A 25,507-nucleotide genomic window follows, 5' to 3' on the forward strand; every position below is an offset into this window, starting at 1 on the left:
GTTACCCCTACCATTCTGGTGGGGACAGAGACAGAGACACAGCCCCTTGCAAAGTCAGATCTGAGGCTGGCTGAGATGCAAGTTGGGTATTTTGCATACTTTGCTGGTGTGTTAGGCTGTGTTTTCACAAGCTCAGACTGAAAATGGGGATATTAGGAGTTGCTATTTGCCCTAGAGGCACAATGGCAGCAAGGGACATCTCTGAAATAGCACCCTGCATTTCTCCTGGGAGAATGAGGAGCTTGCCTCTCTCACTTCCATAGGAATCCATCACAGCCCCCATTATCCTTGCACTCAGGCACCCTCACCTTTCCAAAAGGCTTTGCATCCCTGATCTCTCAACTTTCCACAGTGGGAGCCTCAGAACTGAGCAACTCAGCCTTTATATAAGTTATGGGCTCTTACTTGTTTTAAAGTAAAGAAACATCCCTGTATGCACCATACACCAGGTGCCATAGCACATTCATAGGTCTCAGGGGTTAGGATGTGGACACCTTTGGTGGGGCCATGATTCTGGCCACCATACAGCCCTACCCTGTGGCTGGTGTGGAGGATCCCCTGAGCTCTCTAAACAGTATGGTGAGTGTGGCATGACTGCAAGGAGGGCTTCTTTCTGACGTCTGGTCTCCATGGACTCTGGCCTATCCATAAAGACCACAAAGATGGAAAAGATCTTGTCAATGCTGTTGGATGTGGTTGAAAATGTTCTTTCTGCTGCGTCTGAGAAGTGACAGCATGCTTTGCTGGCTGGCGTGGTTCTAGGATTTTACCCCACAAATCTGACCACAGATATTTGGAGTCCTAAAGAGTTAGAAAAATCTGTAAGGTTGAATGCAAAAGTTTGAAAGCCTTTATTTTGAGCCCTTATTGATCATAATTACCTTTGGACAGCAACCACTGCAGAGAATGAAAGAATATTTGGGGCTGATTGAGTGAAGTAGTGTAAGATTCTGAGCAGGGGCAGATTTGGCCAGCAGTGTGGGGAAAAAAAAAAAAAGGCCCTGTGAGAGATCACACCGTCTTCTTATTTTGCTGCAACTTACAGGTAGCCCTGCCCAATCCCCAAAATACGCCCTTATGGTTCCCAGGCAAACCACAGGAGGTGGCATCGGTCCTCTCAGGAATGACCTAGCAATGCTGAGGTCCTAAGGCAGACCTGTCCATGTTACCAGGCTGGGCTAGCTTGGAGGCTGCCTTGGCATGAGCATGCAGGCAGACAGATGCTGATGCCACTTCAAAGAACCGCCCCTCCAGGTGCCGAGGGTGGCTTTTCTGATGCTCATGCTGTGTCATTGTTTATTTTCATAAGGCTCCCAGCTGCTGCGGTGATGATATTTATATCAATAAGTGCTCTATTCATCTGCCGGTTTCAGGGAATGCTTGCCAGCTGCATATGGCAGCCAACCTCAGGGTACTTCTGAGCCTGATGTTTTTGCATTTAGAATATCAGTTTTCAACTCTGTACCAACATCTGGGCCTGAAAGATTCTTCATTCACTCAGGACCCACCCTGAAAGGGGGAGCTATAGCCAATGACCTTGATCTTTGTTTCAAGGTTTTATATGTCCCAAAGTGAAGTTCTTTGAAAGTCGTCCTCTGTGCCTGAGCTCTGGTTTTGCAGAAAGGGATGTTGAAAAAGAGAAGAGCAAACAGTGTTTTGCAGGCCAGACTTCACACCCAGGCTCATGAGCTGAGTTCACTGTTTTATTTCTTCAGCCAAAAGCATAGGGTGGTGATGCCTTTGGACTCCAAAACTCCCCAGGGAATGTTCCAGAACTCTGTTTTATGAGAATTCATTCATTTTTTATAGTTATCTCAGTTTCTAACCTTCTATTGCTCAGGCCCCAATCCTTGCAATTATCCTTCATTCCTCTTTTTTTTTTTTTTTTTGACAGGGTCTTACTTTGTCACCCTAGGCTAGAGTGCAGTGGTGTGATCACAGCTCTCTGCAGCTTTGATCTCCTAGGCTCAAGTAATCCTGCCTCAGCCTCCCAAGTAGCTAGGATTACAGGCATGGAGCACCATGCCCAGTTCATTTAAAATTATTTTGTAGGGCTGGGCGCAGTGGCTCATGCCTGTAATCCCAGCACTTTGGGAGGACAAGATCAGCAGATCACCTGAGGTCAGGAGATTGAGACCAGTCTGGCCAACATTGTGAAACCCCATCTCTACTAAAAATACAAAAATTATCTGGCTGTGGTGGCTCACGTCTGTAATCCCAGCTACTTGGGAGGCTGAGGCAGGAGAATTGCTTCAACCCAGGAGGTGGCAGTGAGTTGAGATCGCGCCACTGTACTCCAGCCTGGGCAACAGAGTGAGACTCCATCTAAAAAAAAAAAATTATTTTGTAGAGACAGGGTGTTACTGTGTTGTCCAGGATGGTCTTTTACTTGTGGTCTCAAGTGATAAGTGCTAAGTAAGATTACAGGCACACCTGGTCCTTGATTCCTCTTTCTCTCTCTTATTCCATAGTCAATCTATCTGGGTGTGTTGTTGGCTTTACCTTCAGAATCCACTCCATTGCTACCTCCTGGTTCAACCAACCTCACCTGCCACCTCCATTATCACAGTAGTCTCTTGTCTGTTCTCTCTGCTTCCATTTCAGAAACCACTCTTCCCCATCCTTGCACCAACAATCTATTCTCAACACAGCAGCCAGAGGGATGCTTTTATTAAAAAAGGCAAATTATGTTGCTCCTCTGCTTCAAACATGTGCATGGCTCTCTGTTTCTCTGAGAATGAAAGCCCAAGTTCTTCTATGTCTTCCATGGCCCTCTGACTTCACCTTCCACTGCTTTCCCCACACTTGTGCTGCTCTGCCACTGCTCTGCCCATGGCCTTTGTGCTATTCTTCAAGGGCACCAGGTGCATGCCTGCCCTGCAGCCTGGATGCAGGTGTTCCCTCTGCCTGCGATGCCCCCTGAGAGTCACATGGCTCACTCTCTCACCTCCTTCAGGTCTGTGTTCAAATGTTTTCTTCTCCATAGGGCCCACCTTGACAATCCTATTGCAGTGACATCCTATGTCCCAGATCCACCATTCTGATCTTTACTACCCTGTCCTCTTACCTTTTTCCAAACACTCGTGTCACCTTCTAACTTATAATTGAGCACATTAGAGAGTGTGTGTTGCTTATTATCTGTCTCCCCCTTTAGAATAGAAGTTGCATGAGAGATGAGAGTTTTTTTTATGCCTCTCTTTGTGTTGCTCAGTGATGCATTCCAAGCACCTAGAATAGCTTCCAGCAAATAGCAGATGCCCAACAAATATGGGTTGCCTGAATCAATGTGAATCAATGGACTCTCTCCGGAACATCTCTCACAGGCACATCCCAAGGTGCACTCAATTTCATCCCCTGCTCATCTGCTCTTCTCGCTGCCTTCCCCCACCTTCCTGCCTTTCATATTTTCACCAGTTATATCTCCGGATGCCTAATTGCCCAGACTCAACATCCTGCCATTTTCTGCAACTTTCCTTCTCATTCACCTCCCACCTGCACTCTCTCCCTAAACCTTGTGGACTTAAGTCTGGAAATGTTTTCATGATCAATTCCAATCCTCTCACCTCCTGGCCACTTCTGCAGTTCAGATAACTACCTTTATTTTCTGCATATTTGCAACATTCTCCTCCCCGGTCTCCTGGTTTGCATGTCTTTCCTCCAGCTTGTTACCTGCACTGATCCCCAGACCTGGCTTTTTTATTCTTACCTTTTTTTTTTGCGTTTTTTAAATTTATTTTTTAAGAGATGGGGTCAGCCAGATGCGGTGGCTCACGCCTGTAATCCCAGCACTTTGGGAGGCCGAGGTAGGTGGAACACTTGTGATCAAGAGTTTGAGACCAGCCTGGCCAATATGGTGAAACTCCGTCTCTACTAAAAATACAAAAATTTGCCAGGCATGTTGGCACATGCCTGTAATCCCAGCTACATGGGAGGCTGAGGCATGAGAATCGCTCAAACCTGGGAGGCAGAGGTTGCAGTGAGCCAAGATTGCACCACTGCACTCCAGTCAGGATGACAGAGTAAGAGTCAGTCTCGAAAAAAAAAAAAAAAAGGGAGATGGGTTCTTGCACTGTCACCCAGGCTGGAATGCAGTGGCGGGATCATAGCTCACTTTAGCCTTGCAGTGCCCAAGCAATCCTCCTGCCTCAGCCTCCTGAGTAACTGGGACTGTAGACACACAGCACCATGCCTGGCTAATTTTTTTTTTTTGTAGAGACAGGGTCTCATGGTGTTGCCCAGGCTGGGCATGAACTCCTGGCCTCAAGGAGTCCTCCTGCCTTGGCCTCCCATAGTGCTGGGATTATAGGCATAAGCCACCATGCCCAGCCTCTAGACCCAGCTTTCTAACAGGAACCCTGGCTGTGTTATACCACTGTTGACTCTCCAGTGTTTCACCTTCCTGCACAGAAAGTATTTCTAACTGTGCTACTCCAAACTCCAGTGGTCCCATAAAGGACCAGGGGCACCAGGAGAAAATGAGAGAGTAGTGTGGGTGGAACCCCAGCCTCTGCCTATTGCTTCACCATGAGCAGCTCTTGGTCATTGCTGTTTCATACATTGGGCTTGCATGAAAGCTTTTATTCATAGAAAGGATTCTGTTGCTTAACAAAGGAAAAGTCTGATGCTTGCTATGCTGCCAACCAAGATCCAAGCTCCTTAGCCCGGCACAGGGAGCTCTCTGCAAGCTGGGCTCTGCTACATTTTTCAGCCTCACTACATTTGTCTCCTCCTGATATTCCCCTAAGCCCCAGCCACACTGGAACATAAACTGTTCTGCAAATAAGTCTACGTATATTCTTCCCCTGCCTCACCTTTGCCTGTGCTGTTCCCTCTGCCTGAAATGCCTTTTCCCAGTGAGTTCAGCCTCCATATACCTAAAGCTCCTCTGCCTTCTTCAAGGCCAAAGTCATCTTCTTTTTGAAGTCTTCCCTAACCCTCTGGGCAGAATTAATTGCTCCCTGCTCCTGGCCAACACAGCACTTCGCTGCTGACCTCTATTATAACACAGCCACACGAGGTTGGGACAATTTGCTCATCTGTCTCTGGAGCAAGACCGTGAGCTTTTGCAGGGCTGAAACTATAGCTCGGGTCTGTTTAAAAATTTTTAAAATTCCCATCCAAGGCCTGCACAAGGCCAGCACTCACACAGGAATGCGATGTTACTTTAAGTTTTATTCAAGGCAGTGAAAGGATAGATTTGTAAAAATCTGAAGGACCATTCTCACCTCTTCCACCCCAGAATGGCTGCCCTGGCATAGAGGTACATTCACTGCCTTGAAGAAATCCAGAAACTGTCCCAAGATACATGTCCTGTGTCCTGAATATGGGGATATGCTATAGGCATGTGATACTAGGAGCTATCAGACCAGAGGGGCTAAGGCAGGAAGCCTGCCAGGACACGAAGGTCAACTGTGAGGAACTGGGGCTTGGTGAGGTGGTCAGTGGGTAAAGTGTCCAAGGTTCAAGTCCCAGGCTCTGTCTGCACAGGCTGCATTGCAGAAGGGTAAGGGAGGTGAGTGTGGCTGGGCATCTGGGTATTATTCAGGGCTGCAGGTGCTCAGTGCTGGGGGAGGCAGCCTCCTGGCTCTGCAAGATCTGTGTGCTTTGGAGCAAGACAATAATCAATGCTTGTGAGATGGAGCAACAGAGTCTGGTCCCGGGCGGGGAGCTGGACAAAGCCCATAGGCAAGGGGAGTCTTTGCTGGAGGTCTGGGGGGCAACAGGACCCTCTGTAAGCAGCAGAATGGCTTTTGCCTGATGCTCATGGCCAGACAGAGCTTATTACAGGACAGCTAGCTGGGGCAGATGTGGCAGGCACTGGCTGTTAAGGGCTCTCCCTCCAGGTTTAGAGTATGGCCCCCCTGACCCACCTAGGGCTTGGCTCGGCCTCCTCCTACCTGGGCAGTGTCCATCTCATTCAGCATCACCACAGAGGAGCAGTTGTAATCAAACACCAGCCTCCAGAAGTCTGCCACGGTGTTGGGTAGAGGGTGCTGGGTGACCACGAAGGCGGCAGGTTGCTTGTGGCTCTGACAAAGGAATGACACAGGCTTTGTAAATTACACATCCATCAGCGATATTCTGATGATGATGAGGCCCGGACTGAGGCCAGAGGCTCCCGAGCCTGCCAAATAGATGATACAAAGCACCTGCCTGTTCTTTTATCTCTCCATGCCCTGGCGGCAAAGGGGACCTTCTCATAATGAACACATTCTCCTCCAAACTAAGACATTTCATTAGGAAAGTGTCACTGGGATGGGATTATCCAAATAAATTATTTATGCCTTGAAGCTCAGCAAATAATCATAATTACAATATGAAATGAAAGATTTCAGATGCAGATTTGTTGCTCTGCTGGTCAAGACACCTCTTGGGATATAAGGGATTGGCCGTATCTCTGTGCCCATGATGCTGGGGGAGGTTTTGGGCCGGCTTGAGGCAGAGATTCTCCCAAAGGGGCAGGCTCCCTTCTGCCTCCAGGCTGGAATGAGGGGCTGAGCTGGCCTGGCAAGGTGGGCACTGTGTCCTGTGAGTCAGTGGGGCACTGGAAAGTACACATGTATTAAGTCAGGTCGACCTGGGGTTCAAGTACAGCTTTACCACTTGTAAGTTATGAGTCATCCATCTGTCCATCCATTCACCCATTTATTCATGCAGACCTCATTTGTAGAGTGCTGTGTGTTTTTTTTTTTTGGCAGATTGGGTGCTAAGTACTGGCAAGTTATTAGATGATTCCAAAGCTCATGTTCTTCACCTGGAAAACGGAAATCATAAATCCAAAGGAATGATGTCACACAGATTGAATGAGATTTGTGTGTGAAGAGGCCAGCAAACAGGAGCGGGAATGTAAGCCTACTGGCAGGGCAGAAACACCCCTGACTTTGTTTTACATCCTTGGCACTGGTATTATTGCTGGCACATGCTAGACAGTACCACTCCAGTGAATAAGACAATAAATTCAGTCCCATGTTGCAGATAGGGAAACAGAGGCCCAGAGAAAATGGCCTGGGGGGGTCTGGCAGCTTCAACCAGGGCCCTGTTTTCCCCCCACCCTGAAGTCATGTGTTTGAAAAGACTGGGGAGATTCTCCATTTAATCAGTGGCTCATGCGCTCGATATGTTTTCTCAAGAGATGGTTTCTGTGGGAGTCACAGCTGTTTTCAGTGGAGTCACAAGTGAGAGGAAAGAGGGCAAAGACCCTGGAAAAAGCAGGACAAAGCCTTGCAAACATGGATGTCGTGCATGCATTGTCGGGGGGTGGGGGTTCTTCCGAGGGTGGTCTCCTGGCCAGTAGAATTTTCAGAAGAGGGGTCTGGGTGGACAGAGGCAAATAATTTATTTTCCAAAAGCCAAACTCTCTAGCTGTAGACGGCATCGTCTTTGAGCCATTTCCAGACATGGGAAAACATTGACGCTTTGAGAGTTAACAGACTTGGAGCTCCAATCCTTGGCTCCCATTTCTGAGCTAGTTGACCTTGAACAAGTGATGAAAATACTCTGACCCTGAGGACCTCATCAGAAAATGGGGATGAGAACACCCACATGCAAAATGGGACAGTGCGAGTCCAGGGCCCGACACGGTGCCCAGCACTCAGTGAATGTTAGTTTTCTTTTCTTTTTCCCTGTCTCTGTGATAAATGCTCTATTAGGCCAGCACGCCTGACAAAGCCTTATCTGAAAATATGTTCGAGATCCGTGCTCCTGCCGGGTTTCAGGGATCAGCCGGCAATCCATTTCATGGATAACATCATCCTTTACCAGGGGAAACATTAAAAATTAACCCAGAGGACTTCATATTTTTCTGCTAGGAGCAAAGCTGCTATGGTTACCAGATAATGCACCGACTGAGCTGGAATACAGATAAGGACTTTTTTTTTTTTTTTTTAAATATAAGAAAGGCAAAGGCCCCAGTGATGGCTCACAAGAGAAATGCCCTGTGGACAAAGAGAATACAGTCAGCCTCAGAGCTTGGCAGAAGGCGTTTGACTCCAGGCAGTATCTAACCTATTAAGTAGAGGCCAGGAGCTTGTTTGATCTTTGCCCGGATGAGGAAGGCAGGGAGGGGGTGTTGGGAGAAGTGGGAGGCAAAGCTAGGAGGAACTTGGAAGTATGGGTGCACCCCTAGACCCCATTTCTCACCACACTCTCACACAATGCACACTTACATGCACATACATGTACTACTCATTGACTTTAGAAGGCTTTACGCTAATGCCAAAGGTCTTCTCTCCACCTCTAGCTACTTGATGTGACCAAGCCAAGACTCCCTGATTCTTACAGAGGATATGGGCACCCTGTGGGCAGACGCCAGGGCAGGCCACTAGAGAGCTGCGACAGGCATTGACCTTCCTGCCTCTAACATCCAGGCCCTTGGGGAGAAACTTCAAGAGGATTAGAGGTCAGAGAAGTTGTTGGCCTTGACCTCAGGTGAGAGTATCCCATGTTTCTGTCTATCCTGGGTGAGATAGGAAGGCCACGGGTAGATGGATGTGAACTCAGATGGGCTGGGGAGGGGAAGCTGGAAGAGCCCATGATAATCAGGCAATGGTATTCTTGGTTTTGAGCCTCAAGAGGTGAGATGTTTGCATCTTATTAGATCCAGCAAATTGCGGGGAGGCTCAAGAAATAAGTTCCAGGGTGTTAAGGAGCTCTATGTGTGGGCTGTGCCACTAGCTCCCTGGGTGAAATTGAGCAAGTCTCTTTCTCTCTCTGGCCTCCGTTTTCTCTGCTGAAAAGTACATGGCTGGGAGTAGATGGTCCATAGTTCCTTCCTGCTGCAAACACCTGTACACCTTGGAGGGGAAGTGATATTCAGACGTATCCGAAAAACACAGGGGAGAAGCCTAGGCTCACTGGGCCGGGAACATGACCCTAATCCCAGAGCCGGGCAGGGTGCAGCCCCTTCCTGGACCTGATGACAAGAAAGCAGGGGGCACTGCCCCTCCAAGGACAGCCAGGAACACAGCCTGCTTCCACCCCATGCTTATTTTACTGCTTCCCACTACTTTCCCAATAACCATTTACTGAGCCCCTACTGTGTGCTATCCTCATTTTTGTCTCTGCACAGGAGTTATCTGGGAACCTTCATGGGAATTACCAGAGGGTAGAACCTGTGTCTGCACTGTCTTGTGTTCCAAGGCCCAGCATAGAGAACACTTGTTTTACTAAACTTCAGGTTGAGAGTCAGCTGTGTGGGGAATGGAAGGGGTTGCTAGGCAGGCCTGTAGCCTTGCCATGGAGTCATGGGAGTCACCTTACACTTCTGGTCTGTTCTTTCTAGGTTCTTTATATGAGAAAAGGAGCCAAGATCCCAGCTTGTGTCTAGGTTTGGACCAGAGCCTTCAGGGGAACAAAGGTCCTTAGGACCAGTAGATCAGAAGCAGGGAGGCTGGCTGGTGGGGTCAGGGCCCTGAGGTCCAGCCACCTCCACCTCAGGAAGAGTATTTGCTCTAGAATGTCAGCTAGGAGCTTTCTGCCCAGGCTCAGCTTACATCCATCAGTGCCGCGTTGATGTAATTGCTGGATTCTCCGTCCACCGAGATGAGGAAGGGCAGGCAGCGGTCCAGAGGCAGCACGTCCATGCTTCGATTCTTATCATGGTTCCGGGGCAGGAGCCCAATGCTGCAGTCCTCGGGCCTCACACGGGGTGTCACAATGTTGAGGGTCTGTGGGGCACAAAGGTGAATAGATAGGCCTTGATCATACGGCTGCCCCGAGCAAAAGAGACAGTGATGTTCCAACTCAGCCTAACTTGCCTATTTCCACCCTCCAAGTGCAGCCCCACTGTCCCTTTCCCAGGACCCATTTCTCTTCCATGGTGATGTTCTGTCCTCTCCTGCTCACTGCTACAGGGTGCGTGAGCTGTGTGACACCTTCAAAACGCTAAGGCTGCAGAAGCAGCGCATGCACACAGAGGCTCAGACACAGTCTCGTGGTACCTGCCAACCAGAGGAACTAAGTGGTTCAGCTTAGCCAGTGCTGCATTAAAGGGTGGGCCAGCCAGGAGGGTGTACAGAGGGGTGGGGGTAGGAAATCCCTACTGAGGGCTAAACATCACTTGCATTGTCATGGAATGGGGGAAATGATTTACCAGCACTCTTCTCAGAGAGAAAGCTGTCTGAGTATGGAAGGAGGCCTAGATGAACTGTTCAGGATAGATGAGAGACCCCCGAAGGGCAAACCCTAATATGTCTGGGAAATTGCTGTGTTTGGGTTCTGGTTTGAGGCCAGAGCTGAACTGCTGTATCCAATGGACTAGATGTTACATGCAATGACTAGAGTTCTGTACCCTCCATCCTTCCGTCATTCAGCTCTCTGTCTCTAATTCAAATCAATAATGGTTATTTGTTTTAGGGATTGCTAAGGTATTGGCCTGCCTAGGATATCTGCCCGTGGAACAATGGGCCTGGCATTTGCCCACTGACTTGAAGCAAGACCTGGAGCTTCCTTGCTTTCTCATACCTCGTTCTCAGCTCCTATTGCCCAGGTGTAATCCTGACACTGGTCTTGCGATAAAGGGCTGGACTCCGGCTTTACCTTACTTAGTGATTCATGTCCAGGCTTCTTAGACCAATCAGTGTTGCCACAGCGCTGACCATACGGGCTTCCAGGTGAGGATCTTATTTATTTTTTATTATACTTTAATTTCTAGGGTACATGTGCACAATGTGCAGGTTTGTTACATATGTATACATGTGCCATGTTGGTGTGCTGCTCCCATTAACTCATCATTTACATTAGGTATAGCTCCTAATGCTATTTTCTTTTTTTTTTTTTTTTAAGATGGAGTCTCACTCTGTTGCCCAGGCTGTAGTGCAGTGGCATGATCTCGGCTCACTGCAACCTCTGCCTCCCAGGTTCAAGCAAGTCTCCTGCCTCAGCCTCCTGAGTACCTGGGATTATAGGAGCATGCCACCATGCCTGGCTAATTTGTTTTGTATTTTTAGTAGAGACAGGGTTTCACCATGTTGGTCAGACTGCAGACCACACTTTTAGCAGTAATAGTCTACTGAAAAAATACTGAGAGGACCCGAGTCCCTCCATGGATGAAGGAGCATGAAATTCACACCTGTTTGTATAAATTCGTCTCCATTCACAACTTGGACTAGAACTGAATAAGACTTCAGTTAAAAAACAGTTAAAAACAAGCACCAGCAATCCCTGAGTCGTTGCTCATGGCTGTGCATTTTGTGTTCTGGAATAGATTCTGCAGCTTCCTAGAGGAGCAGACACTGAAAGTGCATAGACATATCAGTTGTCCCAAAGAAAACCCCACAAATGTGCACAGAGCCACTGAAGTTGGTTGGGTTACTATTACGAACTAAATGTTTTCATCCCTCCCAAAATCCATGTCGTAATCTTAGCCCCCAATGTGATGGTATTAGGAGGTTGGGACTTCGGAAGATGTTTAGGTCATGAACATAGAACCCTCATGAGCATGGGATTACTGCTCTTATAAGAAGAAACATGCAGGGCTGGGTGTGGTGGCTCACGCCTGTAATCCCAATAATTTGGGAGACCAAGGTGGGAGGATTGCTTGAACCCAGGATTTGAAGACCATCCTGGGCAACGTAGTGAGATCTTATCTCTATAAAAAATAAAAAAAGAAGAAACATGAGAGCTTGCTGCTTCTGCTTTCCACCATGTGAATATGCAGTGAGAAGATGGCTATCTGAAAGACAGGAAGTGAGCCCTCCCCAGACACTGGATTTACTGGAAGCTTGATATTGGACTTCTCAGCCTCCAGAAATGTAATAAATAAATGTTTGTCATTTAAACCACCGAATCTACGGAAATTTGTTATAACAACCCAAACTGACTAAGATGGTCACCGAGCCTGGGATTTGCTCATACCTGAAATTCATCTTTGATTTGGCTGGAGTTCGTCTGGGGGTCCAGCCTGCTGATATTGTAGTAGAGAGAACGGAACTCACACACAGGGATGGCAGTGTTGCCACAGAGGCACGCTTCCAGGATGGCGTCGTGCACAAACACATATTGCTCCTGCAAAGTCAGAAGAGAGGGAATGGGGTGCCAGGTAAGAACAGTGCCCTGGGAATTTGTGGTCCACATTTAGTATTGTGGCTATGAAGGATAGACACTTGTCAATATATTGTAGAATCCTTACTTTTTATACTGTAACCCAAAGGACCAACTTTCCACGTTTCCTAATGATCACCTGAACTATGGTGGGTCTTGTTTCTTACAGAAGATGTAATAGCATAGTCACTGATAAAATGAGAAACTTCTAGACATGCTGTAGCAGGTGCTCTTTGTGTCCAGCCCATGTCCCTTCAGCTTTCACCTTTACCTAAGGAAGGCTGCTTGCTGCAAACACCTGTGATTCTCTGCTGAAGGCAGAGAGGATACTTGGGCTGTACGGAAAGTAACCCTCAAGCAGAGACAGATAGAGAGTTGAGGACGGAAATCTAAGTTCCTTCTCCATTTAGGTGGAATCACTTGGACATGCATGTGTCTCAGAGTTCCCAGCAGAATTGGGTTCCAGTTGTCTACAGTGTTGAACAGCTTGTTAAAGTAGCCTTTGTTTCCTTCCCTGCTCTGCCTCACTTTCCCATTCACCAGCCAGTGTGTCTTGGGATTACCTTCCAAGCAAATTATTTGCCCGCAAATCTTTGTCTCACAATCTGCTCCTAAAACATGTGTCATGTCTTCTCCTATCTCAATTATCTGTACCTGCTGTTCTCTCCTCCTGAAACTCCACTCCCTCTTTTCCATACCTTTAATGTTTCATTCTTTCTGGAAGGCCATCTGTTAATCCACCAGGCAGAAGTTGGTGTCACTTCTAGGCCCTAGATAAATGTTTGTTGAGTGACCTTTTCTGCAGAACTCGGTCAGTTTCTCTATAAAGTGTGCTTTTCCAGATGCAACATGATGCATCTGCATTTGAATATGTCTGTCTCCTCATCTGTCTGACTGCAACTGGCAAGCCTGCCTTCTGCATGCATGAACCTGGGAATAGATAAAGCAGCCCTCTTGGCTTTAGTGCTAGAAGCCTGAAGACTGGCCTGTGTGAGTTAGCTCAGAGCCTATGTGTGTAAACCAATCAGTGGTGGTATTCACTGCAGAGTCAGAGGGGCTGGCTGTACCAAAGCCATGGGTCACTTCCCTTTGCAGGATTGATGATGTACACAGTTCCTTATCTGTCCCAGCTCTGACTGCCCAAGCACCCAGAGCCTTCACTAGAACAGAAGATGGGCTCATTACGGGAATGATAAGCCAAGGCACAGAGTGGGATAGGCAGAAAAGGCTGCTTAGTCAGAGTGTGGTTCTGGCAAAAAAGCAGAGGCCTTTGGGGTCACATGGACCCAAGTTCTCCCACAGTCTGGTATGTGAGGTCTTAGGGACACAATTTCTTAGTTTCTTCTTCATTGATAAATTGGAGATAATACTAGGAGCTACACCACAGCTGTTTTGGAGGAGTAGAAACACTACCGCGACTAGAAAGAATGTATGCTGCCTGGCTCACAGTAGGTACACAACAATAAAGATTAATTCCTTTCAGTACTCTTAGGTCTGGGCTCTCTAACTGCACAGAGAAGTGCTGAAGGTCTGCTTCTCCCTTGAGGGCAGGGGCTATGTATTACATCTCTCGAAATCCCCAGCACCCAGCCTAAGTACTCAGTTACTTTGTTGATTAAACCATTCCCTGCAGTGACTGAACCATCGCTTGGCACGTAGTGGTCACTGAATAAATGCCAGTCCTTCTCTTTCTCTATCACTTCACCCAAGGCAAGAATGCTATTCAAATAATCCCCGAAATTTGTCACTCTGTCCTTGCTTGGATGGCCTCAGAGATGGAGAACTCACCACCATTCTTCATTGGTGGAACTCCCTGCACTGTAGACCTCCAGGGTTGGCTGGGGCACCCTAGCTTCCACAGTAGTCTCTCCATAGTAAGCCATGAGTCTACTCCCTCCCGCTTCTCTCACACCCTTTCCATAGGTTGCCCCTACCTATGGGTCTCTCAGTTCTATCATGTTTCTCCTTGGTCAGGGCTACAGGTGGCCAACGGTCTTGGTCCCTTAGGACTCACCTCTGTCTGTACCAGGTTGACCCTCTGGGCCCGGAGCTCACGCACGCAGTTGAAGATGTCCACCACCCCTTCATTCTCGGCCATGTCAAGCATGGTGTCAATGGCAATGAAGCAGCCAGTCCGCCCAGCCCCAGCACTGGAAGAGAGGTATGGATCTTTGTTAAGGATCTTTGCAGGGGGACCTGCCCTGGGGAGGCCCCTAGCATTCAGCCCTATCCCCAAGGGTCCTGCTGAGAGGCCATATACAGCAGAAGTCAGACAGAACTGTCTGAATCCCAGCGTTCCTGGGGGATCTTGAGTAAGCATCTAAACTTAGACTAAGCCCCAGCCGTCTCCTTTGTAAAATGAGAGAGTAGTGCTGGTCTCCGAGGGCTATTTTATCAGGACTGACTTATTTTAATGTGGTCATTTAGCAAAGGTTTATTCAGGGCTTACAAAATGCCATTGTTCTACGTGCTTTATAAATGTTACCTATAGATTTCCCTGTGAGGTTAAGAAGTTTCTCATCCCATTTCACAGGTGAGAAAACAGGCATAGAGGGCTTACCTTGCCTGACCGAGGTCACACAGCTGGCAAGTGGTAGAGCTGGAACTTTTACCCCAGCAGTCTGGCTCCAGATTATGTGTTCCCACATTTCCTTTCTTAATATGCATAGTTTGTAATGCATGCGCAAACCACACATATACATGCCGTTTCCTTGTCTGATGGATAAAATAATACATCTATATAGCATAAAACACCTAGCATGGTTCCTGGCATGCTGGAGATGTCTCATAGACATGTCTTTCCTATTTTCTACCCTTCTTTTCTCCTCTTTTTTCTTCTTCAGCAAATGGGTTGATGGATGGAAGCAAAGAAGGAGAGGAGAGAGAACAGAGGGGAGGTGAATGACAGGACAGAAACTCGAGTTCTCCGAGCTGCGCCCAAGATGGAGAGTGGATGGTGGAGCACAATGTTCAAAGACCAGCATCTGGCTCCATCTGCGGCTGTTTTCCCAGGATCATGAAGCAAGAGCATCATGAAACTGGAGCAGCTGACGGTCTGGAGACCCTTGTCAGGGATCAAGTTTCCGAAGCAAGAGCCTTATGAAACTGGAGCAACTGACCGTCTGGAGACCCTTGTCAGGAATCAAATTTCCTAATACATACTTGATTTCTGGTCACTAGTGGCTTCTTTAGGAGAATCTTAGACCAAGTACAAAATAGCAGAGGAACTCAATGAGACTCTATGGGCCTTGGCCAGCCCTTTCTAGATGAGTGCTGGGCTCTGAAACATCAGTGCCGACCAAGAGGCACATAAGACATGTGCCTCACACATGTGCAGTTTTGGATGGGAAGGCTGGGCAGTCTGTCAAGGAGGCCCCCTTCCACTGCGTTTTCACATCTTGCATTTCTCATGGAAACAAGCGTCTTTGTCTAACAATGTGGATGTCAAAAGAAACACAAAGAGGAAGAGAGATGGAACAAAACAAAAAAGCAATATTGGCTGATTATAAATCCAAGGAGCACAGGCTAGCGCGGACCACTACCTACAACAATTTGGAAAGTACACCCATCGGAAGCAGAGTCTTCATTCATGAGAAAATTTCATAGTTTAAGTTTGCTTCAGAACCTACTCCCCAAAATCCAGATGCGAGGACTCAAGAGACTCGGCGTCTGTATCTGGGAGGGAGTATAGGGGGTCACTCGTGTTTTTTCTTCAATGTTCATATTCAGCATGCTTTAGTATAAAGAACCAGCCCAGTTTGGTTCTGAATTTTGGAACTATCAGTGGTGACCAAGTTGCCTAGTGTCCGTTAGCTTCAGACTTCTGATGCATTTAACATACCTCCCTGCAGGGTCCTTGTGAAGACAGAGCTGTGTTTATTTCAGCATCACATAGTAATCAAACACAGGGTCTTTGAAGAGACCCCTAGAATTAAATCCTGGCTCTATTACTTACTAGCTGTGTGACCTTGGGCAAATGACTTAACCTCTCTGGGTTTCAATACTCATCTATAAAATGATGTTAATAATTAATAGATCTACCTCACAGCATTAATAGCCTAATATGTATAAATTGCATGGAATTACAATTAAAATGCATAATGTATACACATTGCTTTGTGCCTGGATACATAATAATTTCTCAATAAAAGTCTTAGTAGACTCTCATAATGGCTATTATATTCAACAAATATTTATTGAAAATGTAAGATGCAGTAGATGCTGGGATTAGGAGTGGGAATACGGAAACATTGTTCCGTTCCTGAAGGATTAATAATCTGGGGAGGGGGAGAAGACATTAAGAGGCAGAGAATAATGATACATTAGAGTGCTCACTACATGTCAGGCATTCTCTCTTAGGCACTTAGTACACTTAGCCAACCCATTTGTTAATAATTTTCAGAACAGACCCAGGAGTGGGTACCACTCTGCTCAGATGCATTAAGATGACCTGCTATGGAGATACGTAAGGCCTTAGAGCCATCATGCGCAGAGGGCCTGATAAACATTTGCCATTGTCTTTCTTTCTCCCTAACTCTTGATCTGGGTGCTCTTTGGGATATAGAGATGGGGGGATTAATGATCTATTGCCCTTCGATTGCTGTGAGATATAAAGCAGAGAATACATGCAAAACACTTAGAGAGTCCAGAATTACCTCCTCATACTCACTTGCCTTATCTGTGAAATGGGGTTGTGTAGCTACTATTGCTGGGAAGATAAATGGGTGCTGTATGAAGATGGGGCTGGCTCTGAGACATCTACAGCTTCCGTGGTCTCTTGACTGACACAAACTGCCAGGGAAGGGATGTGATAACTCAAGCATCCAAGGTCTGAAAAGATGGGCTGGTCCAAGGTCATAGTGGAAGAGAGAGGCAATGGGAAGGAGGGGGATGCCAGCTGGCCGGGCTTCGGGTCAGGAAGGCCATCCTCCTCCAATTCTGGACACCCCTGACATCATACTTCATCTCCATTTGGGAGGATTCGAAGATGTGCCACTCATTCTCAATGTGACTTTCTAGGTCAGAGCTGAAAATCTCTCTTCTCCATAATAAGGTAAAACCTGGTGCTGTCCATTTCTCTCTATGAGGGACCCTGCAGGCTGGCAACTGATTTTGAAAATAATAGAAATGAAAAGAAGCATGCTTCCACCAAGGCACCCTGCTGCCATGTCAAGGAGCTGAGGGCGAGTGTCTGGAGAAAAGCAGGTGAAATATTCCCACTCTGTGTTTACCTTCTCAGCACTTGAGTTTTTGTATATGTAAAATGGGAATGATAATAATGCCCACCTCTCAAGACTGGATGAGAAGTAAATTAAATAATGTGGGTAAAGTGCACATGACAGACCCAGCAGATGCTGCCAGTGTTCAGCCTGCCTCCCTGGTGACCTCACTGTTTTCAGACAACAACAACAACAATGGCCACTACTGCTCTTCCTCTTGTTAGTTGACCTTGCGACCAAGTCTCATCAGAAAGAATGGGGGACACAGGAAGAGGAGTCTCTAAGAGTAAAGCCACTAGAAAAGATAGCATGTCCCTCCCAAGAAAGCTGAGGTGCAGAGGCACTCTAGGGTAGTTGGAGGAATTCTTTCTTTTTTTTTTTTTGAGACAGAGTCTCACTCTGTCACCCAGGCTAGAGTGCAGTGGCGCGATCTTGGCTCACTGCAACCTCCCCTCCTGGGTTCAAGCAATTCTCCTGCCTCAGCCTCCCAAGTAGCTGGGATTACAGGTGTGTGCCACCACACCCAGCTAATTTTTTGCATCTTTAGTAGAGACGGAGTTTCACCATGTTGGCCAGGCTGGTCTCGAACTCCTGACCTCATGATCCGCCTGCCTCGGCCTCCCAAGGTGAGGGACCTTTGACTTACCTGCAGTGGACCACTATGGGCCCTGCTTCTGGGGGGTTGAGGAACTTGACCTGGCGGACGAAGCCCAGAAGGCCAGTGGCGTAGCAGGGAACGCCGTGGTCAGGCCAGCTGGTGAAGTGGAAGAGGCGGAGCTCCCGGATCTCATGGTAGCCTTTCTGAGGAAAGAACAGGCCTCTGTTCTTCCAGCTGCTGCCCTCACATACCCAGCCCAGCAACACATGGAGCCACAGCTGCTGCACCGAGGAACCTCCAGCAGGGACAGGGCCCTCACAGTGTTAATAGGTGTTACTGCATAGAGCCATTCTGTGATCAGTTACATTTGGGAAACATGGGATTGTTACAATGAAACTGATGGCTTTATTACAGGACTTCTCAGAGTCTTGAGTGTGCTCAAACACACTCTGAATGCCTAGGGGGCCACAGAGCACCCTAGGAGACCTCCTTTTGTTTGCCTAGGGGATGGTCTTTGACAAGTGTTTCATAGGAGGTGTATCGAGTAGAACGGATTTAAAGAAATGTTGGCCTTAACGACCAAGTCCAAATTATTTCCAGTGGAATCTGAGGCTTTCAGTGATTGAGGTCTGATGTTCTGTCGTGTTCCAGCCTTGACTATGATAGTCTGCGTGACTTTCAAAATGTATATAACTTAGTCGATTTCTTTATTAATTAGATTCTTACTTAGAATGATTAGATAAGATACGAAACAAACAAAAGCAGAGCTTCTCTGATTGATGGAGACAGAGTGGGTCCTAGAACTCTGAGCGGTTCTCCTCCCTTTTCACATTCCTTCACCCCTCACAGACATACACTCCAGTCCCAACAGTGGTTTTCTGACTATTCCAAGGTCAGATCACACTTCTCAGCCTTTGCTTAGACAGTTCCTGCTACCTACTATTTTTCTGCTTAGCAATCTCCTGTAGATACCCAGAGAGCACTGAATAGGAAGAGTCTGTTTGATTTTTCATTCCTTCAGTTAAAAATCATTTACCAAGTGTGACCTGTGCCCAGCCTTGTGCTAGGTACTAGGAAGGTGAGAATAAAAGCCATAGCTCCTATCCCTGGAACAGCTCGTGGCCTCGTCGGGGAGGCAGATGCCCAAGTGGGTAATTCTGTTGAAGTGGATAAAGGAGTACCTGCTAACCTGATCTGAGGAGAGGAGAAATCAGAGAAGGCTTTCTAGAGGAGGTGATGCTTGACCTGAATCTTGAAACAAACTAATAGTGAAAATAATAGCTAACATTAACTAAGCATTTACGTGTGTCAGTCACTCTTCTGAACACTTCAGCATGCTAACTTATTTAATCCTGATATAAATCCCTATATTTTTATCTCCACTTGATGGATCAGGAAACTGAGGCTGAGCAAGGTTAAGTGACACACCCAAGGTCACAGTACAACTCATAAGTTGTAAAGAGATGATGTGAACCCTGACTGGCTGTCTCCACAGTCTGCACTCTTAATCATTCTAATATACCGATGTGTGAGTATTACCCAGTTGACGGGAGAAGAGGAAGGGAATCCAAGGCAAGGGGACAGCATGGGCACGGGCCTGGGGACAGGGCTTAGCATGGCATGTGCAGAGAATCACTAGCAACCCAGGGCAATGCTAGAGGCAAGTGGAAGGCAGGCCATGGGGGACCACAGGCCTGGGGGTGTAGGAGAATAGATGAGAGCTGGATCCCAGAAGTCCTTGAATCTACATTAAGGCCTTTGGACTTTATCTCAAAGGCATTGGGAAGCTACAGGGAGATTACACAGATGGGTCCACACAAGAGGAAATGTATCATTAGACTTGTATTTTAGGAGGCTGCATCCTGCTACATGAAGGATGGATTCAGGTGGGTGGATCGGGGGTTGCAGAGAGGGCACTATTGGTACCTACTCAGATCCCCATCACTGGGTCAGTGGACTCATTGCCAGCTGCTCTGAGTCGTGTCTGTACACAGCTCACAGTTACCCTCTTCTGAAGAGGACTGTTCTCAGGTGAACAGGAACGCCCTCCCCGGGGGTGTGGCTGGGTGGGGCAGCATCCTCCAGTGACTGATAGTTGAGGGAGAATGACCAATTGGCTTGCCACTTGCTCAGTCGGCCCAGGACTGAGGGGTTCCCCGGTACGTGGGACTTTCAGTGCTAAAACCAGTAATGTTCTGGGAAAAACAGAAATTTATTTTTACCCTAAGGGGGGCCCCTGAGGCCCCTTTGCTTCAAGGTTGGACCAAGTGTGCAGTACCACTCATGTTCCAGGGCTCTCATGGGTTCAGGTGGAAGCAAGTCTCTGCTGAGGCCACATCCTCACTCAGCTCCCTTCCCCACTCCGTCCTGGCTCTCTCACCGCCTTCCGCCTGCAAACTCTCCCTCAACACACGAGCCAGGGCACCTAAACCCCTGCTGCTTCTGGCTCTGCTTCTGGGAAACCCAAACTAACATAGGGGCAGGACTAGAGGCAGACAGTCCTGTTAGGAGGGAGAAACCAGAGGCCCAGATTAAGGCCATGATGGATGAGCTGAAGTGAGAGAGGAGAAACCTTCAAGAATACTTGGACTTTTTCCACACCATCCTCCAAATCAATTCAGTCCCAAGAAGCCCTCCTTCGAGCTCTTCCCACCTGTGCTATGATGATTTATCAAGGATCTTCTCTCCCTGATGTGACTGTGCTATCTTCAAGGGCAGACAGCACTCCCTGTTTATTATTTCCAGGTTCCCAGCTCAGGAACCGATTTTGAGCTAAAACCACAGGCGATGTTTGCTGAGTGCCTGCCTGCGTGCTGTGGAGAGGCTGGCTAAGCCCAGTTAATCCTCAGAGGCCCTTGGGGTCTTTTAAGGGCATCTCCCTATGAGTAATATCTTCCCTCATGGTTGTTTAAAAGACAAAGAAAATGTAGCCCAAGAAAGGACCATAATTCTTCAACATGGTTTGCTAGCTGCAATTCCTCAAGGCCTCCCTGCCCATGTCCCCAGTCACTCATCCCATCCTCGGGCATCCAACACAGATATGACAGATGAAACTGGTATCCCACCTGGGTCCTTTTCCTTGGGCCTATGCTCCCAGGCCTCAGCTGCAGGGACTGTTGGTTGCTACTGCCTCCCAATTGTCCCCTTCTCTGGAGACATGCCCTCAGTTGACAGGGGCTGGCCCATCCTGGAGGTTACCCCTCAGTGGATGGTCCACGGTCAGCAGACTGACTGATGTGGGAGCACAGAGGTCTGGCTTCCTTGCCTTAAGGGGGACAACCCTGTGGCATGGTTTATCCTTGGAGGTTCCCTGTGGATTGTCTCTAGGCTAGACTTCACTGGAGCCTCTGCCCTTGGCTGGTGTCTTTCCTTCCCTCTCCTGCTTCCCACTCTCTTAGGAATTTTTCCTAGGAGAGCTCCCTTGATATACCTTACGTTCCTGAATCCTTGCCTCAGGCTCTGCTTCTAAAAAACCTGACCTAAGGCAACATCGAAGTCCCGATGGTTTCCTTCCTTCTAGTGCAGGGAGTTCACAGGCTTCCTGACTTTTTCACCCAAGACTGCGGACTCAGATGAAAAAGACCCTGAGACTTTAGGAGTCTGGGGGTTGGAGTGGGAGCTTCTGGGGGCAAACAGTATGTCCTAGGCCACTTTGTATGCTGGAACAGTACTGTGTGCATGCCGGGCTCTAGTCTGCAGAGCAGCCTATTTTGGCCCTTGCAAGGACTTGTCCAAGCCTCAAGGGCATAGCTCTCAAAGCATGTAAGTCTCCAGTGCTTTTGCATCCTCAGGCCTGTGGCCATGTTGTCTACTAAAGTGGCTGGTTTTAGAGGAATGGAACCTGTGGTGTAATGGAAAGAGAAGTGTGTTACAGGGGCCAAGGTGTGATTCCTGGTTCTACCAGCCTTGCAGCTGGGCAACTTTGGACAACTGATTTAAACTCTCTGTGTCTCAGTTTCTTCATCTGCAAAATGGGGATAATAATAGCTCTTACCTTATAGGGTTGCTGGGAGGATTAACTGAGTTACTCTACGCAAAGCATTTAGAAAAGTATCTGGTTCAGTAAGTGCTCAGTAAATGTTAGCTATCATTATGATATAATAGTAATGATAGAATAGCAATGATTATATAATAAGTTATAAATATATGTATTATTATTTGCAATCACATTCTTGCTCACCAAGCTTGTACAGCCCTGGCCTCCTTTTAATGTCTAGATCATCATTTTTCAACCTCGACACTACTGATGCCTTGGGCTGGAAAATCCTTTGTTGTCGGGGCTGTCCTGTGCATTGTGGAATATTTATAAGCATCTCTGGCCTCTACCCACTAGGTGCCAGTACCATCCTAACCCTTCTCCCCCAAGTTGTGTCAACCAAAAATGTTGCCAGACATTTACAAATATTCCTTGGGGGATCAAAATGCCCCCGGTTGAGACCACAGGCCTTGAACAGCTTGAGATCATTTTTTTCCCCCTCCAGACTGCATGTTTTTTCCTTCTGCCTGGGATAGCTCTTCTTTCCTTTCTACCCTGCACTGGTTCCTCCTCCTTCATTCTCTGCCCAAACGCCTCCTCCACTAAGAGGCCCTCTCCCACCACCCCATCCTCCTGTGGATTTCTATCTCCATCCTTTGCATATTCCTGTGTGACTTTTATCACAATGCGTTGTTATTTCATTGACTTGCTTATTGAATTCAGTTTGTCCAGCCTACTAGATGTGGGATCCATGGTAGCAGGATCCATGTCTGCCCTGATTGCTGATCTGTTGCTGGTGCCAAGCATGGGGCTGGACATAGAGCAGACCCTCGGTCACTGCGTGTTCTGGATGAACAAAGAAGCCAGCTCTCATGGTGGACCGGCTGCCCACAGCCTCTGGGAAGCTTACCTTCTGGACTGTGAAGGTGCGTATGACATATTCTGCCAGGGGCTCTGTTTCAATCAGGGTGACTTTAATGTCTCCGTAGACCTCCGTGTCATCTGGCCAGTATCGCACACATTTCACCTGTGGCCAAGTGAGAGACAGAGACAGAACAAAGACAACGATGCATAAGCATATGGCTGAGTGTGAGCAGCTGTCTCATCTGGTCGTCCCATTCAAATAAACCCAAGGGTGACTTTGGTGGCATTTCAGTCCACAGGGTTCACAGCTGGCCAGGGATCAGCAAGCTGCACAGGGCTAAGCTCCCTCCCAGAGGCACTGGAGCCATTAGAAATAATTGTAGTACCTTCTTTTGCAAAGCTCCTTGTAATTTTCCAATGCATTATCACACTACGTCATCAAATAGAACAAGGTGAGATAGGTGGGTGTTACTAGCCCCACTTTACAGATGAAAATAACACTCAAGTTTAGAGGTTTGGTGACTTGTCCAAGGCCATGTGGCCAGTTTGGGGACTGACTGAGTCCCCTTTCTGCTCTGTCAGGGTGGAGCAGCTGAGTATTATCAGCTGAGCGAAGATGAGACTAAAAGGTGGGAAACAGGAGGTGGAAGCAGAAGTGGTTGGGAGGTGGACATCATTAAGAGGTGGCAGGTAGGGGTCTGGAAGGAGAAAGGCTCTTGGTTGGGGAAAGGATGGCAGGTGCTGGACTCCAAGGGAAGACGCGCAGCTCCTCTCTGACCCTGGACGCGAGCAAGCCATTCCCCAGTTGACTGTTTAAGTCACACTCATGGATGAAAAAGAGATCATGGTTTTCCCCTTAAAAGAACAAAAGCATGATTACCATTCCGGGGGACGCTGCACGGCCTAGAGTGGCATTTCCCACAGTGTGTTCCGCTGGGTGCTAATAGGTGTTAGGTAAAAAACAAGAAACAAAAAACAAACAAAAAAAGGTTTTGTGGTCAAATGAGTTTGGGAAATGCTGTATTACACAGTTAAATAGGTAGCTTTGCTACAGGACTACTCAGCTTCTTTCGCATGCTAGTGCTAATGTGTTTTGTGTTTTGCGACTCTCCAAAAGGGGCACAGAGGATGCAGCATTTCCCAAACGTATTTAACCATGGAACCCTCTTCTCACTAAGCATCCTGCAGACTAGCATCCCATGGAACCCACTTAGGGAAACACTGGTATAGTGCAACAGGACATGGGGGCAAATGGATTCATTGCTTGGTCCTAACACTCAGTATCTGGGTAGCCCCAGAAAGTGCTGAAACCTCTCGGAGCCTCAGCTTCCTATCAATAATGATAGCTAACATTTACTGACTGTGTACTGTGTCTACCATGGCTCACAAAGTGTTCCGCAAATACTTTACATGTGTTATTCTAATGACTTACCAACACGACTTGATGAAGTAGGTATTATTATCCCCATTTTGCAGACGAGGAAGCATAGGAAAGCTAAGAAAATTGCCCAAGGTCAACTGTTGGTAAGGGACGGAGCCAGGATGCAAACCCAGGGCACTTGAATAATAACTAGGAACATGGGCTCCTATGATTGTTGTAAGTTGTGGGAATGCACAGGAAGGGCCTGGCACAGTGTTTGACACTAGCAGAAGTTTAAGAGATTGCTTTCCTCCCCAAATCCAATTTAGATTTATGGTCTATCCATCGAGGGAGTCTGTTTCCAATGTGGGATATATTGTAGAACAGGCTGAAATTTGCTTCTGAATCCTGGGCTGGCCTTTATATCCACAGTAGCTGCACCCTGGGCCTGAGTCCCTGGGGAACAGTCTGAGTGGAGTGATCATGAGCGCTGGAATGAGAGTCCACTGTCAAATTTTGTGCCTAGGTTTTGGCTGAGTGACGTCAGGGTAGGTACTCTACCCCTTTAGGTCTGTTTCCTCATCTGTAAAATTGAGTGATGGACTAGATAAGGGTGGACTCATGGATAAAGTCTCACCTGGTCCTAAATTCCCATTAGGCCCTGAGATGTCCATACCCTTTTACTGGATTACAAAAGCCCAGATTTTCTCCTTCCCATCATCACAGAGGCCAGAATTCATCTTTATGAATTATCCGTTTCTTACCCAAGCAAAAACTTACCTGCCCACATTTTAGTTAGTTCATATGGTGTGTAGAGAGCCCTTTTAATTGTAGTATTTGTACACCTTGCCTTTAAACTCAGCAGCCTACCCACATGCCAGAGTTAACCAAGTAGGCAAAAGCAAGCTGGGAATAGCAGTCCCATTTCTAAGCCCCAGGAGTAGTTGAGGACCACCTCAGAGAGAGTTGAGATGGAGCAGAGCAGGAGACCAAGATCTGAGCCCTGAAGAACATCAAGATTTCTTGAGGTCAGGGGAAGAAAAGCGGGTAGCAAAGGGTTGGATGCTGCTGAGGTTGAGTAAGATGAGAAGAGAGAAGTGGGGACTGGATTTGTTGACATGAAGGATGCGAGTGATATTGACAATATCACTATTGGTGGGATGGAGGGAGGAGCTACGCTGGGGTGGGTAGAAGAGAACATGAGTGAAGAAACAGAGCCTCTCTGTGAGTCTTTAAAGTTTGGCAGAAAAGCAGGAACAAGAAGATACTTTTTATTTACCTTTTCCTTTCTTTTTAAGATGGAAGGTACTGGGCGTGATTGTATGCTAAGGGGAACAATTTGGCAATGAGAAAGAGACTTATTTTGCAAGCGAGAAAGGGAAAAATGAAAAAAATTATTGAGTAGAATCTGTGATCCAGGCACGAGGTTTGCCTTTGGAAGGGCAGAGACA

At 47.5% G+C, this 25,507-nt stretch overlaps 1 protein-coding gene and 1 long non-coding RNA gene across 4 annotated transcripts in view; one reads left to right on the plus strand and one right to left on the minus strand.

Moving 5' to 3' along the window:
- The window catches only part of PTPRT (protein tyrosine phosphatase receptor type T), a 1,118,573-nt gene that overhangs the window by 14,234 nt on the left and 1,078,832 nt on the right, over positions 1 to 25,507 (minus strand). For all 3 annotated transcript variants that reach the window (XM_028828430.2, XM_077949122.1, XM_028828427.2), the window contains 6 exons: positions 22,743 to 22,859; positions 17,905 to 18,059; positions 14,054 to 14,189; positions 11,854 to 12,003; positions 9,492 to 9,665; positions 5,898 to 6,029 (listed from right to left, as the gene is read on the minus strand). In XM_028828430.2, the coding sequence (XP_028684263.1) occupies positions 5,898 to 6,029; positions 9,492 to 9,665; positions 11,854 to 12,003; positions 14,054 to 14,189; positions 17,905 to 18,059; positions 22,743 to 22,859 (864 nt within the window). The remainder of the gene's footprint in view (positions 1 to 5,897; positions 6,030 to 9,491; positions 9,666 to 11,853; positions 12,004 to 14,053; positions 14,190 to 17,904; positions 18,060 to 22,742; positions 22,860 to 25,507) is intronic.
- On the plus strand, positions 14,014 to 16,206 carry LOC114670483 (uncharacterized). Its single transcript, XR_003720131.2, has 2 exons — positions 14,014 to 14,200; positions 14,883 to 16,206. It is a non-coding gene; the product is annotated as an uncharacterized LOC114670483 (long non-coding RNA).

This window comes from Macaca mulatta, chromosome 10, assembly GCF_049350105.2.
Source record: "Macaca mulatta isolate MMU2019108-1 chromosome 10, T2T-MMU8v2.0, whole genome shotgun sequence".
NCBI lineage: Eukaryota > Metazoa > Chordata > Mammalia > Primates > Cercopithecidae > Macaca > Macaca mulatta.